Genomic DNA, 2134 nt, shown 5'->3' on the forward strand with positions numbered 1-2134 from the left:
TTGATATATAAGGCTAGAAATTCACAGCAATCATTTAAGTTCATTATATATTTTGAAACTTTGAGTCATAACATTTTTATTCAATTCAGAGATTGTCGAGCAGAAGGCCCACGTTGATTTGAGATGGGGTGATCCATATGAGAAACAGAAAATACATTATTATTATATGTTTATATTTTCTGTTCATATGTTCTTTCAGAGTTAAATACATAAATGTATGATGTGATTTATTAAACCGTCACAATTTTTCTTACACAGCATAATTATGTTGTGATTTGTTTGAATAAATAAGTCACACGGTGAGTAGAAATTAATTTTTTTATTCATTGACAATAAGTATTAATACAGCAGCTGCAGAATTAGCAAACACTATTTGCATGTACAAGAATTTAGAAAAAGAAATTTTAAGAAGACAGTTGCCCAGATGGTAGCTGTCAGCTTTATGCAGGTTACACATAGATTTACACACTCTGCTCCCAGGTAAGTCACCTAGTATGATAACCACGACCCTAATAATCCTATTTGGATGATATGAGTCAGTGGCAGAAACACAATCATATAATAATGAAAAACAAATCAAAAACCCAAACAGACAACTTAGTTTAAAACCCTTCTAGCAAAATAAGTTTTTGAAGTTATGGAAGCTGCTATAGGTCTTCTCTCTAAGATCACACATTACGCTGCCAATGTAAGAATATATATATGAACACAAAGGCTCTTAATGCTTGGATGAATAATTGCCAGTTTAATTATTCTACCTTTAAGGCTTTTTCACTGCTTGAAGAATTCCTTTGTCCTGTTCCGGAAGCTTTTTGCAATGATGATGTAGAGAATGGGGTTAAGGACACTGTCAAAGAAGGCTAACCAGACACAGACCAAAATGATGATATCCCACATGATGTGACATTTCTGAATGTCAGTGTTTTTGATCAAAAATATTCCCACGCACAATATCACCCTGCAGATCAGGTGTGACAGTACAACTGCCAGGATGAGAGTCGTGGTCTTCTGCTCTGTTCTCTCAGGTTTTAAAACCCCCATTCGCTTTTTTCTCAGAATTGTAATAATTCTGACAGAACAGAACAAAATAATGACAACAGGGATGATATCGTTGAATATTATGTCTCTATACAGCAGATATTGATTTTGTGGAGGGGAGTCGACTGTACATTCAGTAGTATTTGACTCAGGGTCGAATTTTACCTTACTGTAGATGAATATGGGGAAAGCAAAGACCAAACCAAAAGTCCACACAAACAGACATCCCAGTTTGGCATTAAATGGCCTACTCATCAACTCGTGGAAAAGTGGGTGCACCAGTGCCACATAACAATCTAAGCTAGCCAGAACAAGAAAGTAGATATTGCAAAAGAAATGCATTCTCACACCAGCTGTTACCAGCTTGCACAGGCTTTCACCAAAAGGCCAGTCATCGCTGCCTGTCCCATCAATCAGGAAGGGCCAACAGCACATCAGAACAAGGTGAGTTCCAGCCAAGTTGCTCAGGTAGATCTCAGTCACAGTGCAGGCCTTCTTGTGGAGGCAGAAAACCATCAGCACAAATGCATTAAAGATGATTGCAAGCAGGCTGGTGACATAAACTGGAGAAACACGGAAGCCATAGCCAACAAAACAATGCTCTTCACTTGTGTTGCTTTGGTTTCCAGTCATCTTCAGTGTCAGGAATTAAGTTGGCAGGGATGCTGGAGTGAAATAAAGGATACCAAAATAGAAAACATAAATATAATTTTAACTGGTATTGTTCCAACATAATTTGTTATGATGACAGAAAACATAAATACACCAAATTCTGAATAAGACTGATATATAACTAACCGGTTTCAGATCCTGAGCAACCTGAATTGGATAAGCGGAAGGAAATGAATGGATTGATAGTATTTGATTCAGTTTTAAAGACCATCATCATTTTAGAAAACATGCATAACCAATGCACATTTTACATCATATTTAGAGCTGAGCGTGCTTTCCAGCATCATAGAGTCATCGCTAGAGCACCAGCTATGTAAAACAAGTTCACAAGTTTAGTATATCCATCCTCACATTTGGACACAATTTAAAAGAATTTAAATTTAGATTTATTATATTTTTTTGGGGAAGTCTTTATTAAATACAT

At 36.3% G+C, this 2134-nt stretch overlaps 1 protein-coding gene across 1 annotated transcript; it reads right to left on the reverse strand.

Annotated features, from left to right (window-relative positions):
• Positions 1–771: 771 nt before the first annotated feature.
• Positions 772–1698, reverse strand: LOC148097197 (B2 bradykinin receptor-like). The gene has a single exon (XM_087833074.1). The coding sequence runs from the start codon at positions 1669–1671 to the stop codon at positions 772–774; it is 900 nt and encodes a 299-aa protein (XP_087689200.1). The 5' UTR covers positions 1672–1698.
• Between the last annotated feature and the right edge of the window lie 436 nt (positions 1699–2134).

Source organism: Neolamprologus brichardi, chromosome 19 (assembly GCF_056152115.1).
Source record: "Neolamprologus brichardi isolate AB-2024 chromosome 19, ASM5615211v1, whole genome shotgun sequence".
In the NCBI taxonomy this organism is placed as follows: domain Eukaryota; kingdom Metazoa; phylum Chordata; class Actinopteri; order Cichliformes; family Cichlidae; genus Neolamprologus; species Neolamprologus brichardi.

Coding starts and splice junctions, on each gene's coding strand:
- LOC148097197 (XM_087833074.1), bottom strand. CDS start 1,671: ATGACTGGAAACCAAAGCAACACAAGTGAAGAGCATTGTTTTGTTGGC.